Source organism: Mizuhopecten yessoensis, unplaced genomic scaffold, assembly GCF_002113885.1.
Source record: "Mizuhopecten yessoensis strain PY_sf001 unplaced genomic scaffold, ASM211388v2 scaffold11169, whole genome shotgun sequence".
Lineage (NCBI taxonomy): Eukaryota > Metazoa > Mollusca > Bivalvia > Pectinida > Pectinidae > Mizuhopecten > Mizuhopecten yessoensis.
The window spans coordinates 1,547,588-1,563,884 of record NW_018408914.1 but is presented as its reverse complement, the minus strand read 5'-3'; the positions used below and the strand labels follow the sequence as shown (position 1 = coordinate 1,563,884).

The following is a 16,297-nucleotide window of genomic DNA, read 5'->3' as shown; positions in this document are numbered from 1 at the left end:
CAATTTCTTTGCATAACCTCATCATCAGATGCTGATGCTGCTCTAGAGGGGCAATCTATAGCCTTCAATACCATAAAGTTCTAGTGACTGGTTGTTACGGGGTAGAGGCTCAGTAGATATGATGTAACAAAGGTGACTATGAACTGTCAAACGTAGTAAGCTACATTACTGTTACCAGGTAAGGTACATACTTCCATGGAGGAGGTCTTCTCCAGTGGGATCTTCTGGGGGACGCCACTCACTATCACCACCTTGTAACTGAAAAATATAAAATAGCCTGTTTGTAAGTATGGTTAGAATTTTATCAACATTTGTTGATCCACATTCTCAGAGATATTGTATACACATGCATTCACATTCCAAATTCTACATTCTAGAGGGGCCGCGGAGGCCAAGTGGTTAAGGTGTCTGACATTCTGCTACCACTAGCCCTCCACCACTAGGTCGCGGGTTCGAGACTTACATGGGGCAGTCGCAAGGTACTGGCCGTAGGTCAGTGGTTTTTCTCTGGAAACTCCAACTTTCCTCCACCAACAAAACCTGGCACGTCCTTAAATGAGCATAGCTGTTAATAGGACGTAAAACACAAACAAACCAAACCAAACTACATTGTAGACATATGACATTGAACCTGAACTTTGACCCCTTTGTTAATCAGTTTTTTTTCTTTCTATTACAGTAGCTATAGTTACTGATATATATATATTGTATGAACACTTTTTGTTTTGACATTTGATTCCAGAAGTACAAGGCAATTAAAGAAGTTTGTTATCGAGAACTTCGATCCCCACCCACCCAATGTTAATACCAATCATAGCAATAACAAAGATACATTTGGCTTATATCTATAAACTGATGTTGCCAAAGAAATAGTAATTTTTCTCTAAATTCTAGACACCAGAGCAAGACCTTCATGTTTGACCTCTAAATGCTGTACAGAAGTTTATAGAAGTGTTATGTCATTGGTCAGTAATTACCAGAAATATGCAAATAAAGTTGTAATAAACCCTCTATGTGTTACTAACATCTGTCACAAACAATATTAGGGATACTTTCGTATCGTGATTCTGGTATATACAATGTAATAAGGTAACAGATTTTCCCACAGTTTAAATTCAGTAATGATAAATCTTTACACTCAGAAATAACAAAATTACCAACAGAAGAAGACGAATCGTAGGACAGGGCAAAAAGAAAACAAGATCATGTCTGTGACACATCAATTTCCCTGGCAGCTTAATTAGCCAGTCCTACACATGTTTTACATAACATTTTATACAAATCAGAAGAAATTGAAGCTAGCCAAAGATGTTCTGTTTAACAATGTTCTTTACCATAGATCCAAAACTGTGAAATACAAAGTCATTAGTGAATAGATTTTATCCAGATAAAAAATTCACAATACATGTAATAGCAACCTTGATATGCCAATTTGTTAAAGATATTTGTGTACAGAATTTTTGTAGTTTTATTAAAAACAAATGGAAATGTATGGTGGTAAAGTGAGAACAATAAAGTGTGAAGGATGAACAGACAGACATGGGCGACACATGCTATATGCACCCCTCGGTGATGATGGCCATATTTATCAAACACTCCATAGAAATACCTAAATTTTGAAATCTGGTATTCACAGAATTATTATAAAAAAGAATGTCTACCAGCTTAGACAATGTTGTTTTTAAGTAAGTTAATACATTTACCCATGTTTTTTAGGCATTTTCTCCTGTTTTAGCCTGTGTATTAAGGTCCAATCATTTCACACTGAGATACGCTGAAGGGGTACATCTCTCACACATCTTTTGTACACTGTAGAAATTGTAGACTTTAACAAATGTTTGAACTGCTATGGAAATATTTCTGATTTCACTTTCCAAACTCCTATAGTTTCTAGTTAAACGTTCTACCTGACAGGTGAAAATGAGGAAGTATTGTCACCTAGTGACAGTCACCTTCCTTTATCTGTCTAGCACGATATACTGATTGAACAGATCTTATAGGCACGGTAAACACGAGCTCCATTTGACCATAACATTGAAGTAATACCAGCCGGAGGATATTTTCCAAAATATAAAAATCTTCCTGTTCGACAAACCCTGAAGTCTACAAATCGAGTCACCAATAATTTGTACAAGTATGTCTTGAAACTGCAGCATATTTGGACAAAGGATGAGTTAATGGTAAGTTTAATGCTGTGTTGATTAACTGGGCTGGTGAATAGCAAACAGCAGAATATTTGGATAACAGTAAATGGTGAGCTATAAATATACTGGATAATATTTTTTAAGAGACTCCTTTCACTGTTGGTTTGTATAGAAAGTATGTTGAAACATGTGTAGCTATATATTCGAAATCTTTGTTGTATAACACTCAATATCAAAATATCAATTTTATTTTGCAATAATGATGATAGAATAACAGGTATTTCCAATTTGCATTAATCACTTCTGCTAGCTTAAATGAAAGCTAGCACACAGGGGTCTTAATACTAGAGGAAACCAAAGTACCCAGAGAACACCTACTTAGTCGGGTGTGTGACCCAATACTTTTTTACATTTGATCGGGGAATCAAACCCTAGCCATCCTGGTGAGAGGCTCAGTGCACTTCCCACTGGGCCACACAATTTGTGATAGTATATGAGCTAAGTGTCAACCTTCTGTTTCCCATTGATATATGTATGTTAACTTGATGGATACAATAAAGATCCTACATAGGCGACATTGATAGTTTATCAATCAGTACTTACCAGGCAGGTATATATATTCAATTTACGGATAATTTTTTTAAGTTAAGAAGTTGTAATGTGTACATATCTCTATGTTTAGCAAGGAATGTTTACATTGAAATATACATACTTCCTGGTTTTATCCATTTTCAGATAAAGTTAACTAGGACAGAAGGTAAAAACTAAACACAGCTGAACTTCCCACTATATATATAACTATCAATAGTAGGCTCTTTTTTATTTTCTATTTATCAACACTATCTTTATCAACCAACAATATACCATACTGGTTCTTCCTACATTCAACATATACTAAAATAACCTGATTTACCAACAATTAATACTACAATGTCTCCATCTACCACTTATATACCACACTGACATTATTTACCAACAATATACTACAATGTTTCTCCATCTACCACTAATATAGCACACTGACATTATTTACCAACAATAAACTACAATATACTACTATGTCTCGATCTACCACTAATATACCACACTGACAGTATTTACCAACAATATACTACTATGTCTCGATCTACCACTAATATACCACACTGACATTATTTACCAACAATAAACTACAATGTCTCCATCTACCACTAATATAACACACTGACATTATTTACCAACAATAAACTACAATGTGTCCATCTACCACTAATATAACACACTGACATTATTTACCAACAATAAACTACAATGTGTCCATCTACCACTAATATACCACACTGACATTATTTACCAACAATAAACTACAATGTGTCCATCTTCCACTAATATAGCACACTGACACTGAGAATATAATTTTTCTCTCAAGACACTTATATTTAAAATATAAATTTTCTGTCCAGACAATTCACTATTTTCCTGCTGCTTAATGAATCCTTCTGCTTAATGATTGTATGTTCTATAATAATGTAGCCTACCTGACCAACTCCTCTGTCACTGAGGAGGCTACACTGTCCAGGGAGGCATCTGAGCGACGCTGGGTCCCAGGGCTACTATTGGCACTCCAGCGTTGTCCTGGTGGGTCCTATAAATGAAAGACGACAAGTTATTAAGGTGCACTTTAAGTAACCATGAAAAAAGGGGGCAGTACTATTAAACTGTAAATGTCCTTGCCCCTAAAATGAATCTCCAATGCCCAGTGTTCTATAGCCCCTTACATATACAGCAAAACAAGAATGCTGTAGCCTCATGCATAACAGCCAAATCAAAGTGTTCAAGTCCTTTATATAACAGTTAGACCTCAGTGTCCTATAAAGCCCCTTATATAACAGTTAGACCTCAGTGTCCTATAAAGCCCCTTATATAACAGTAAGACCTCGGTGTCCTATAAAGTCCTTTATATAATAGTTAGACCTCAGTGTCCTATAAAGCCCCTTATATAACAGTAAGACCTCAAGTGTCCTATAAAGCCCTTTATATATAACAGTTAGACCTCAAGTGTCCTATAAAGCCCTTCATATAACAGTTAGACCTCAGTGTCCTATAAAGCCCCTTATATAACAGTAAGACCTCAAGTGTCCTATAAAGCCCTTTATAGAAAAGTTAGACCTCAGTGTCCTATAAAGCCCTTTATATAACAGTTAGACCTCAAGTGTCCTATAAAGCCCTTTATAGAAAAGTTAGACCTCAGTGTCCTATAAAGCCCTTTATATAACAGTTAGACCTCAGTGTCCTATAAAGCCCTTTATAGAACACTGAGGTCTAACTGTTATATAAAGGCCTTTATATAACAGTTAGACCTCGGGGGGCTATAAAGCCCTTTATATAACAGTTAGCCCTCAGTGTCCTATAAAGCCTTTTATATACAGTTAGACCTCAGTGTCCTATAAAGCCGTTTATATAACAGTTAGCCCTCAGTGTCCTATAAAGCCTTTTATATACAGTTAGACCTCAGTGTCCTATAAAGCCCTGTATATAACAGTTAGACCTCAGTGTCCTATAAAGCCCTTTATAGTACACTGAGGTCTAACTGTTATATAAAGCCCTTTATATAACAGTTAGACCTCAGTGTCCTATAAAGCCCCTTATATAAAGGTAAGACCTCAAGTGTCCTATAAAGCCCTTTATATAAAAGTGACACCTCAGTGTCCTACAAAATTAACCCCTTATATAACAGCAAGAATTCAGTGTCCTATAAAACCCCTTACATAACAGTAATAATTCAGTGTCCTATAAAGCCCCTTATATGACAGTTACACTTCAGTGTCCTATAAGGCCCCTTATATAACAGTAATAATTCAGTGTTCTATTAAGTTCCTTATATAACAGTAAGAATTCAGTGTCCTATAAAGCCCCTTATCTATATAACAGTTAGACCTCAGTGTCCAATAGCCCCTTATCTATATAACAGCCAGATCCCAGTGTCCTATAGACCCTTAGTTATATAACAGCCAGACGTCAGTGTCTTTCAGCCCCATAAATAACAACCATGCCTCTGTGTCCTATAGACCCTTAGTTATATAACAGCCAGACCCCAGTGTCCTATTGCCCCTTATTTATATACAAGCCATGCCTCTGTGTCCTATAGCCCCTTATTTATATACCAGCCAGATCCTAGTGTCCTATATCCCCTTATTTATATATCAACTAGACCCAAGTGTCCTATAGCCCTTTATATACCAGCCAGACCCTAGTGTTTTATAGCCCCCTATTTATATACTAACCAAACCTCAGTGTCCTATAGCCCCTTATTTATATACCAGCCAGACCCTAGTGTTTTATAGCCCCCTATTTATATACTAACCAACCCTCAGTGTCCTATACCCCCTTATTTATATACAAGTCATGCCTCAGTGTCCTATAATCCCTTATTTATATACCAGCCAGACGTCAGTGTCCTTCAGCCCCATAAATAACAACCATGCCTCTGTGTCCTATAGACCCTTATTTATATACCAGACAGACCTCAGTGTCCTATTTCCCCTTATTTATATACCAACCAGACCTCAGTGTCCCATAGCTCCTTATTTATATACCAACTAGACCCAAGTGTCCTATAGCCCCTTAGTTATATAACAGCTAGACCCCAGTGTCCTACAGCCCCTTATTTATATAACAGCCAGACCCCTAAGTTGTAGCCCCATATATACCAGCCATAAACCTGTGGTGTATCCCCATATATAACAGTCAGCCCCCAGTGTCATATAGCCCCTTAGTTATTTATATAATATCCAGACCTCAGTTCCTTATAGTCCCGTGTCTAACAGCCAGAACCCTGTGTTGTAACCCCATATATAACAGCCAGACCCCTGTGTTGTAGCCCCTTATATAACAGCCAGAACACTGTGTTGTAGCCCCATACATAAGTCAGACCCCTGTGTTGTAGCCCCTTATATAACAGCCAGAAACCTGTGTTGTAGCCCCAGATATAACAACCAGAACCCTAAGTTTTAGCCCCATATATAAAAACCATAACCCTGTGGTGCAGCCCCATATATAACAGCCATAACCCTGTGTCGTAGCCCCATATATAACAACCAGAACACTGTGTTGTAGCCCCATATATGACAGTCATAAACCTGTGGTGTATCCCCATATATAACAGTCAGACCTCAGTGTCATATAGCCCCACATATAACAGCCATAACCCTGTGTTGTAGCCCCAGATATAACAACCAGAACCCTAAGTTTTAGCCCCATATATAAAAACCATAACCCTGTGGTGCAGCCCCATATATAACAGTCAGACCTCAGTGTCATATAGCCCCACATATAACAGCCATAACCCTGTGTCGTAGCCCCATATATAACAACCAGAACCCTAAGTTGTAGCCCCATATATAACAGCCATAAACCTGTGGTGTAGCCCCATATATAACAGTCAGACCTCAGTGTCATATAGCCCCATATATAACAGCCATAACCCTGTGTTGTAGCCCCATATATAACAGCCAGAACCCTGTGTTGTAGCCCCATATATAACAACCAGAACCCTGTGTTGTAGCCCCATATATAACAGTCAGAACCCTGTGTTGTAGCTCCATATATATTTTAACTTGTTTACAGCACATGATCAATTCTTATTTTAAGACAAAGGACATATAGTATAATATTGAGGGCAGAATCATTAACTCACCGAGTAGATAGATTTCAGACATTAAATTGTCCATAATTATTAAAATCAGGCTCCATGCACAGTCACGTAATACACATATGACAGCTATATTTGTACACTTCCTAAATACAATTTGAGGGAAACTCCCATCCCTTCCACACTACATCGACCTCAATGCATTCAGTTAGTAATTAGTGTAGGCAATAATACAAGTGACAGTAATTCCTGGTTTACTACACTATATACAATGTAAGTGAGAAAGACAGCGATACCTGGTACCATACCTGGTATGGAGGGAAACTCCAGGCTTCTCCACTTTATCAGTACATGTTTACCTTTATAAATGGTGGGTAACTCTCAACACATCAATGACTTCTTAGAGTCCTAACACTACAACCTCACTAGACGACCTTGACCGTATACAATACCACACAGATAATTCTACAGGTGATCAATCATCCGTGACACTATGACAATATATGGTACAGGTAAAAACAGGAAGGAAGTCATTTGCATGTAAAACTGGATTTTTTAAAATCAAATCTACAGGGGACATATGTGCTAATACAGGATAACAAATTGCTGTCAATATTTACCTATCCACTGAGTTCACACACACTCATATCTATTTCCAAATTTTAATGCATTCTTACAAACTAAAGGGTTACTTATCCTGATTTAGCCTACTACTACTACTTAATGTGGCCCCTTACTCCTTTTGTTGTGTTTCTGTAACCTTTATAGCCATGTACTGTCTTACCATACAACTGCACATGTAATTGTGTAACTATGAAAACCTAAACCTTACTTACTTCCTTATCTATCTTATAAATGTTATTAAAAAGTAACTATCTTGTCAACTTCATTTTAACAAATATATTACATTGAACCATTTCTCTCTATCATAGGCACACTTGTATGTACTTGATTCTTGTTACTTTAGCTGTATATAGATACATGTACATACATTGACATCAATATTCATGATTATATCAGCTGGATAAAAAGTCATCTTTAATTAACAAACTATTCTGGCAATTTTAGTTTTGATAAGCCCGGAATATTTGGATGATTTGCCGTAAAAAAGAATGTTGTTAATTTAATTTAATTAATTTAATTCAAAAATATCACAAAACAGTTGTCCTATATTAAAACACACATAAATGTTTGTTTTCAGTGTAATGTATATATGAAGTAGTATTCATCAGATCAGTTTTCAGTGTAATGTATATATGAAGTAGTATTCATTAGAACAGTTTTCAGTGTAATGTATATATGAAGTAGTATTCATTAGAACAGTTTTCAGTGTAATGTATATATGAAATAGTATTCATTAGAACAGTTTTCAGTCCTTCTTAACTGTATCGTGAGGTTTTTTTCACGAAATTTAAATCAAATTGTTAGAAAAAAAATTGAAATTTAAAAGAGCATGATGATTTAGCAGTGCATTGTAATATATCTGTCTTAACACACATACAAAATAAATCTATTGGAAAGGAGGACACCCCACAGTAGACAATCTACACATATCAAATCAATGTTCTAGATAATCTAGGAATCAATGATAATATATATAGTACCATGAGAAGTCATCTACCTAATATCTCCGATATCTCTAGATTTTTTTTTATATTTCCAAGGAACATAAAAAGATGCAATGTATAATTTTTTCTATATCTATAATAACAGTGTTGTCAATACCTAACAATTAGCAAAAAAAAAAAATCAATTTTAACCCATATTTGAAAAACCCACCAAATACCTGAAATACTTGATGATGGTTTTCTGCCATCGTTTAAGATCACCTACTACTCCATCCCCCTCAAAACAAAGCTGTAGGTCCAAGTGTAGTAGTATCTACCTAGGGTCTTAATAGGTCAATCTGGCCTCCACTAAATTACACTGACTTCACATCTTAAAAGGATTTTTCTTTCCCCCCCTTAGACATTCTGGAAACAATACTGTTAAGGGAGTACTTAGTATAGATGCACTACTCAAATTATACTGATACGTAGTGAATTTTTCATGGGTAGCATATAGATCTGTCTCTGCAAATAAAATTGCTCTATATATTGCTGTATTAAATATACACGTTTTCAATGGAGTTATCACTCAGGGATCCAGTTTCAAATTACTATGACAAGACAGGAAACAAATATTGCAAAATCATAATGATATTTAAAGAGTTTGACTGTACAGCTATGGCTTACCAGGTAATAATTTACAGTAAACGTTAGATTTTTTTTTTTTTTTTTTATTGCATTCTAATATCAAAAAGCAAGAAATTGTTGACCAATATGAAATTTTCAAGTTCAATCACTTTGATGAATTGTGTAAATGTAGGCAGCTCAATGATGACATACAAAGAATCTGTGGAGTTAAACTAGTCTCTGATAAACCCGTCAACACAACCATCCCCTAAAAACTCTGATCGACCCGCCAACACAACCATCCACACAAATCTCTGATAGACCTACCAACACAACAACCCATACAAATCTCTGATAGACCCGCCAACACAACAATCCACACAAATCTCTGATAGACCTACCAACACAACCATCCACACAAATCTCTGATAGACCTACCAACACAACTATCCACACAAATCTCTGATAGACCAGTACCAACACAACCATCCCCTAAAAACTCTGATCGACCCGCCAACACAACCATCCCCTAAAAACTCTGATCGACCCGCCAACACAACCATCCACACAAATCTCTGATAGACCCACCAACACAACCATCCGTACAAATCTCTGATAGCCCGCCAACACAACCATCCACACAAATCTCTGATAGACCTACCAACACAACCATCCACACAAATCTCTGATAGACCTACCAACACAACCATCCACACAAATCTCTGATAGACCCACTAACATAATCATCAATACAAATCTCTGATAGACCCACCAACACAACCATTCACACAAATCTCTGATAGACCCACCAACACAACCATCCATACCAATCTCTGATAGACCTACCAACACAACCATCCACACAAGTCTCTGATAGACCAGTACCAACACAACCATCCATACAAATCTCTGATAGACCCACCAACACAACCATCCACACAAATCTCTGATAGACCTTCCAACACAACTATCCACACAAATCTCTGATAGACCAGTACCAACACAACCACCCATACAAATCTCTGATAGACCCACACACACAACTATCGACACAAAACTGTGATAGACCTACCAACACAACTATCGACACAAAACTGTGATAGACCCGCCAACACAACTATCGACACAAATCTCTGATAGACCAGTACCAACACAACCACCCATACAAATCTCTGATAGACCTACCAACACGACCATCCACACAAATCTCTGATAGACACGCCAACACAACTATCCACACAAATCTCTGATAGACATACCAACACAACCATCCACACAAATCTCTGATAGACCTACCAACACAACCATCCATACAAATCTCTGATAGACCTACCAACACAACCATCCACACAAATCTCTGATAGACCTACCAACACAACCATCCACACAAATCTCTGATAGACCTACCAACACAACCATCCACACAAATCTCTGATAGACCTACCAACACAACCATCCACACAAATCTCTGATAGACCTACCAACACAACCATCCACACAAATCTCTGATAGACCTACCAACACAACCATCCACACAAATCTCTGATAGACCCACCAACACAACCATCCACACAAATCTCTGATAGACCTACCAACACAACCATCCACACAAATCTCTGATAGACCTACCAACACAACCATCCACACAAATCTCTGATAGACCCACCAACACAACCATCCACACAAATCTCTGATAGACCTACCAACACAACCATCCACACAAATCTCTGATAGACCTACCAACACAACCATCCACACAAATCTCTGATAGAACTACCAACACAACCATCCATACAAATCTCTGATAGACCTACCAACACAACCATCCACACAAATCTCTGATAGACCTACCAACACAACCATCCACACAAATCTCTGATAGACCTACCAACACAACCATCCACACAAATCTCTGATAGACCTACCAACACAACCATCCACACAAATCTCTGATAGACCTACCAACACAACCATCCACACAAATCTCTGATAGACCTACCAACACAACCATCCACACAAATCTCTGATAGACCTACCAACACAACCATCCACACAAATCTCTGATAGACCTACCAACACAACCATCCACACAAATCTCTGATAGACCTACCAACACAACCATCCACACAAATCTCTGATAGAACTACCAACACAACCATCCATACAAATCTCTGATAGACCTACCAACACAACCATCCACACAAATCTCTGATAGACCTACCAACACAACCATCCACACAAATCTCTGATAGACCTACCAACACAACCATCCACACAAATCTCTGATAGACCTACCAACACAACCATCCACACAAATCTCTGATAGACCTACCAACACAACCATCCACACAAATCTCTGATAGACCTACCAACACAACCATCCACACAAATCTCTGATAGACCCACCAACACAACCATCCACACAAATCTCTGATAGACCTACCAACACAACCATCCACACAAATCTCTGATAGACCTACCAACACAACCATCCACACAAATCTCTGATAGACCCACCAACACAACCATCCACACAAATCTCTGATAGACCTACCAACACAACCATCCACACAAATCTCTGATAGACCTACCAACACAACCATCCACACAAATCTCTGATAGACCTACCAACACAACCATCCACACAAATCTCTGATAGACCTACCAACACAACCATCCACACAAATCTCTGATAGACCTACCAACACAACCATCCACACAAATCTCTGATAGACCTACCAACACAACCATCCACACAAATCTCTGATAGACCTACCAACACAACCATCCACACAAATCTCTGATAGACCCACCAACACAACCATCCACACAAATCTCTGATAGACCTACCAACACAACCATCCACACAAATCTCTGATAGACCTACCAACACAACCATCCACACAAATCTCTGATAGAACTACCAACACAACCATCCATACAAATCTCTGATAGACCTACCAACACAACCATCCACACAAATCTCTGATAGACCTACCAACACAACCATCCACACAAATCTCTGATAGACCTACCAACACAACCATCCACACAAATCTCTGATAGACCTACCAACACAACCATCCACACAAATCTCTGATAGACCTACCAACACAACCATCCACACAAATCTCTGATAGACCTACCAACACAACCATCCACACAAATCTCTGATAGACCTACCAACACAACCATCCACACAAATCTCTGATAGACCTACCAACACAACCATCCACACAAATCTCTGATAGACCTACCAACACAACCATCCACACAAATCTCTGATAGACCCACCAACACAACCATCCACACAAATCTCTGATAGACCTACCAACACAACCATCCACACAAATCTCTGATAGACCTACCAACACAACCATCCACACAAATCTCTGATAGACCCACCAACACAACCATCCACACAAATCTCTGATAGACCTACCAACACAACCATCCACACAAATCTCTGATAGACCTACCAACACAACCATCCACACAAATCTCTGATAGACCCACCAACACAACCATCCACACAAATCTCTGATAGACCTACCAACACAACCATCCACACAAATCTCTGATAGACCTACCAACACAACCATCCACACAAATCTCTGATAGACCTACCAACACAACCATCCACACAAATCTCTGATAGACCCACCAACACAACCATCCACACAAATCTCTGATAGACCTACCAACACAACCATCCACACAAATCTCTGATAGACCTACCAACACAACCATCCACACAAATCTCTGATAGACCCACCAACACAACCATCCACACAAATCTCTGATAGACCTACCAACACAACCATCCACACAAATCTCTGATAGACCTACCAACACAACCATCCACACAAATCTCTGATAGACCTACCAACACAACCATCCACACAAATCTCTGATAGACCTACCAACACAACCATCCACACAAATCTCTGATAGACCTACCAACACAACCATCCACACAAATCTCTGATAGACCCACCAACACAACCATCCACACAAATCTCTGATAGACCTACCAACACAACCATCCACACAAATCTCTGATAGACCTACCAACACAACCATCCACACAAATCTCTGATAGACCTACCAACACAACCATCCACACAAATCTCTGATAGACCTACCAACACAACCATCCACACAAATCTCTGATAGACCTACCAACACAACCACCCTCACAAATCTCTGATAGACCCACTAACACAATCATCCATACAAATCTCTGATAGACCCACCAACACAACCATCCATACAAGTCTCTGAGACACCCACCAACACAACCATCCATACAAATCTCTGATAGACCCACTAACACAATCATCCATACAAATCTCTGATAGACCCACCAACACAACCATTCACACAAATCTCTGAAAGACCCACCAACACAACCATTCACACAAATCTCTGAAAGACCCACCAACACAACCATTCACACAAATCTCTGATAGACCCACCAACACAACCATCCATACAAATCTCTGATAGACCCACCAACACAACCATCCATACAAGTCTCTGATAGACCTATCATTACAACCATCCATTCAAATCTCTGATAGACCTATCAACACAACCATCCACACACGTCTCTGATAAACCAGTACCAACACAACCATTCACACAAATCTCTGATAGACCCACCAACACAACCATCCATACAAGTTTCTGATAGACCCACTTACACAACCATCCACACAAATCTCTGATAGACCCACAGCCATACTCTCAAATTTCAGATATCTTACACTCTTTGTTATCAAGAATTTTGAAGGCTTTAAAAAAAAATCATTTTTTTATACAAAACATATAGCATCAACCAATCAATATTTCATACAATTAAAAAATGGAACAATTTAAAACTCATCAATATTTTTTCCCATTAGGAACTCAGCTTGCAGGGTTTAAATTTTTAATGGAGACATGAATGAAATTCATAACTTTTTTAGTTTATTTGTTTCTGTTCACATCATCAGCCCTCTTGGATCCTCCCAGGCAAACAGAAGCAGTACATTACTATGATAGAACATGTGTAGCTACCTCATACATATTTATTAGGGTATTTACTTGGGAACTAGCTGTCTCAGGATACCACAAACACATCATTCTCTCATCTATTTCGACATTTATCAAATCCCACCAAACCATTTGAGCAGACGGCAGTTCAGTACAAAGACGCCAAAGAACAATAAGATGAAGCCTTATATGGCAACACATGGTAACGAGAACTACTTAAGTGGAAAAACCGATGTCAGTCATTTAAGTTTATATATCTATTATTATGAAATTTTAAGTGGTTCTTTAAACTGAGGTCGATGATCAGACTCCAGTAGCGTTTGACCTGAAGATTTAGACATCCATGGAATTGTCAGGGTAGATAATATAAACATTTCAGATAGAAAACCATTTGATTCCTTTTAACAATATTTTTTTTCTCGAGCTCACTTAACTACAAATCCAGACCTAATTACACTATGTTGTGTGCCTTTTCCACGACCAACAGAAAAAAGATCACTAAATTGGACACTCTTTATTCACGTTTTTCCTGTTTGTATTTTTTATTAGCTGATGTCACATGTACTTTTCATTTTAACTTCTGCAAATAAATAAGTTATATTTGTTGTGTTCGAGAACATTTTACATCTCACACTTGCAACTGATGCTGAATTCCCAATTTATCTCTAAATATCACACAACAGTGTTGAATGTAATGCAGGCGTAATTGTGCAACAAATTTGATTTGACATTTCTTCCTTCACTTGGAACCTATGCATTGGCTTTAGTAAAATTGAATTAAACTTGAAGCAAGGAAAGAATCAAATTAATTGTTTTATCACAGCAGGGAATCAAACTTTGTCGTTGTCGACATTCCAAAACCTGTGTAGCAGAAAAGATCCATAATAACTTCAGGGTAGTCAGCTTGATACAGTACCTAAAGGAACAGCTAGCATATGTCATGTTTTAGTGACTGTTCAACCTCGTAGCAATCAAATTTCAAAGAAAATACTCAGATGTACATTGTACTACATTTCACATTTGTAATATATTACTAAATCATTGTGAATATATTTTTGAAATTTGTTTATGCTGATTAAACTATTGAGCTGTAACCATAATAACACAAAAGCTTCTCTACACCAATGCAGTACTTAAGCTTCATATCTAGTTATTGAGCAAACTCAAAATAGTTATTCAATATCAAATGGAAGGTTTTCAATTTTGTAACCTTTTCAGGCTCAATGAAAGAACTGGCTTGCTTGGCCCACTGTATAATTGCATTAAAATAGTGATTGATGTAAGGTCACCTGCAGAATTGGGTTTCTTAATTATATGCCTCTTTTGTGAAATACCAAAGTTGATTTGCTGTTCATCGCAACACTTGGGCTATATATCCTTTCTTTTCTGTATTACATACTTTTCGCTTCAGCTGTGCCTCTCTACGCGCCTATGATTAACCAGTTGTCAACATAATATGATCAGGTAGAATGTCCTGCTTTATTTACAATGTCCAGGTGTGGCTCAGTGTTCACTTCCCTTTTCACATGTAATAACCATACATTTTGTATTGTTTAGCACAAATATTTTCCATCATGATAAATAAGCCCTGATTACAGAGAGTGAAAAAGTTGAATATTAACCTGGCAAAAATGTCCCGGTCAAGACTAGGAGTGATCTGTACTGGAAGTAAAACATTGATTTATTCAAACATTGAAGCTGTAATTTCCCCAATATACATTTTGTATGATTTGGCAAAGTTCACTGGCCCAATGGGCCTGCATCGCTCACCTGGTATTAATCTCACACTTCTCTTAATCTTAAAAGTGGACTAAAACAGCTACAGGCAGAATATCAGTGTGACCTTGAATGACAAACAATGACATTAGGTTGAAAGTGGGTCTAGGTCATTCATTTGAACAAATTTGGTGGCCCTGATTGCTACAGGCCAAATACCAGTACCCTGGGCCTTTAGGTTATTGAGAAGAAGTTGTTTGAAGATTTTAAGACATTTGACACCTGTGACCTTGAAAGTTGGTCAAGGTCATTCATTTGAACAAACTTGGTAGCCCTTCAACCCAGCATGCTTCTGGCCAAATATCATCACCCTATGCCTCTTGGTTATTCAGAAGAAGTCGTTTAAAGGTTTTACACATATTTGACCCCTGTGACCTTGAATATAAACCAAGGTCATTTATTTGAACAAACTTGGTAGCCCTTTATCCCAGCATGTTACTGGCCAAATTTATGCACCCAAGGCCTATTGGTTATTCAGAAGAAGTAGTTTAAATGTTTTAAACATATTTGACCCCTGTGACCTAGAATATAAGTCA

General features: G+C 37.8%; 1 protein-coding gene across 4 annotated transcripts in view; it reads right to left on the bottom strand.

Annotated features, from left to right (window-relative positions):
- LOC110467307 overlaps positions 1 to 16,297 on the bottom strand; it is a 75,810-nt gene that overhangs the window by 15,273 nt on the left and 44,240 nt on the right. For all 4 annotated transcript variants that reach the window (XM_021524392.1, XM_021524395.1, XM_021524393.1 and 1 more), the window contains 2 exons: positions 3,662 to 3,768; positions 192 to 258 (listed from right to left, as the gene is read on the bottom strand). In XM_021524392.1, the coding sequence (XP_021380067.1) occupies positions 192 to 258; positions 3,662 to 3,768 (174 nt within the window). The remainder of the gene's footprint in view (positions 1 to 191; positions 259 to 3,661; positions 3,769 to 16,297) is intronic.